Here is a 1,322-nt window from a genome sequence, read left to right as displayed (position 1 = left end):
AGGATTTTTCTCCCATTTTCTACGAAGGTCTAAAGTGACGTAACTGAGTTCTGACCCTTCACTTCCGGATTACTCAGCTGGCGCTTTATAGCACATTGAGCAATGCTGAGAATTATGTTTCTTATTGGAAACCTTTAGTATAATCTAAACAATATAGCCATGGGCGGTAAGAACAAACAGCGAACAAAAGGAAATGTTCGGGTAAGACGCCACCATTATTATTTTACCACATTGTTGAAGCTGAAAGAGGGAGTTAGCAGCCAACCAGTTAGTTAGCACAGGCTATACTGTTCAGGTCGTCAGCTAAAGGCAACGTGTTACTAACCTGCTGTATAACAAGGTGTATGTGTGTGGCTCAGGTTGTTTTAAATTTTGTCACATTGCTACGTTTTCCCTCCCGAACCAGCCGTCCAGCAGCGGCCGAGCTGCAGAGGTTCTGACCCGGGAAGGTGGTGTCATCCCGGGCTTCGTGGGCTTCGACACTACCGTCACTTCGGAGCTGAGCTACGTCCCGGCTGTCCACGGAGCGGAGGAAATAGACAACCTGGTGGATGCTGATTTCCGCTTGGTGCTCAGGAAACTCTCCAAGAGGGATGTTGTCACCAGACTGAAGGTGAGCGGAAATTTCAGCCACTGTAAATTTATTTTTAAGTTGCACCTTTTAGTAAATCAGTGTCACAAAAGTACACAAAGCTTCTGCAGACTCAAACACATAACATGTGCTGATGGCTTACAAATATAAATATAAATACTGCCATTAATACTGTAACAGAATTGTATGTGGTGATCACGAGACACAATTTCTTACCCCAGGTGTATTAAAGTGCATTTTGTTTTTCAGGCTGTGCAGGATTTTGGGTCCATGTGTCAGGAACGGGATGCTGAAGAGGTGAAAGGAGTCCTACCGTACTGGCCAAGAATCTACTGCAAAATATCAGTGGTGAGCTGTTTCAGTGAAATAATTTCTCTAGTGTCATCAGTTCATATGTTTTGATTTGATAGGTAGGCGTCTCTCTTTCAAAATAATACAGAATCCTACTATCGTAACTCTTACAAATGCGTTTTGTAATTGTGTCTGTTAGGATCACGATCGCCGAATCAGGGAGGCCACCCAGCTGGCCTTTGAGCAGCTGGTGCTAAAAGTGCGTCGCAGCTTGGCGCCCTTTCTGAAGAGTCTGATGGGCCACTGGATTCTGTCCCAATGCGACACTTACACACCTGCAGCCTCTGCTGCGTGCAAGGCCTTCCAAGCTGCCTTCTCACCCACCAAACAGCCCGAGGCTCTCAGCTTCTGCAAGGATGAGATCCTTAATGTGAGCAGG

General features: G+C 45.8%; 1 protein-coding gene across 1 annotated transcript in view; it reads left to right on the top strand.

The window, feature by feature from the left end:
- Positions 1-43: 43 nt before the first annotated feature.
- The window catches only part of ltn1 (listerin E3 ubiquitin protein ligase 1), a 13,021-nt gene continuing 11,742 nt past the window's right edge, over positions 44-1,322 (top strand). The window contains exons 1-4 of the mRNA XM_017418227.3: positions 44-201; positions 407-613; positions 842-940; positions 1,083-1,313. Coding sequence (XP_017273716.1) covers positions 160-201; positions 407-613; positions 842-940; positions 1,083-1,313 — 579 coding nt within the window. The 5' untranslated portion in view covers positions 44-159. The remainder of the gene's footprint in view (positions 202-406; positions 614-841; positions 941-1,082; positions 1,314-1,322) is intronic.

The sequence above is a fragment of the Kryptolebias marmoratus genome, linkage group LG13 (assembly GCF_001649575.2).
Source record: "Kryptolebias marmoratus isolate JLee-2015 linkage group LG13, ASM164957v2, whole genome shotgun sequence".
In the NCBI taxonomy this organism is placed as follows: domain Eukaryota; kingdom Metazoa; phylum Chordata; class Actinopteri; order Cyprinodontiformes; family Rivulidae; genus Kryptolebias; species Kryptolebias marmoratus.
Note: the sequence above shows the minus strand (reverse complement) of the source record. Positions and strands in the feature narration are given on the sequence as shown.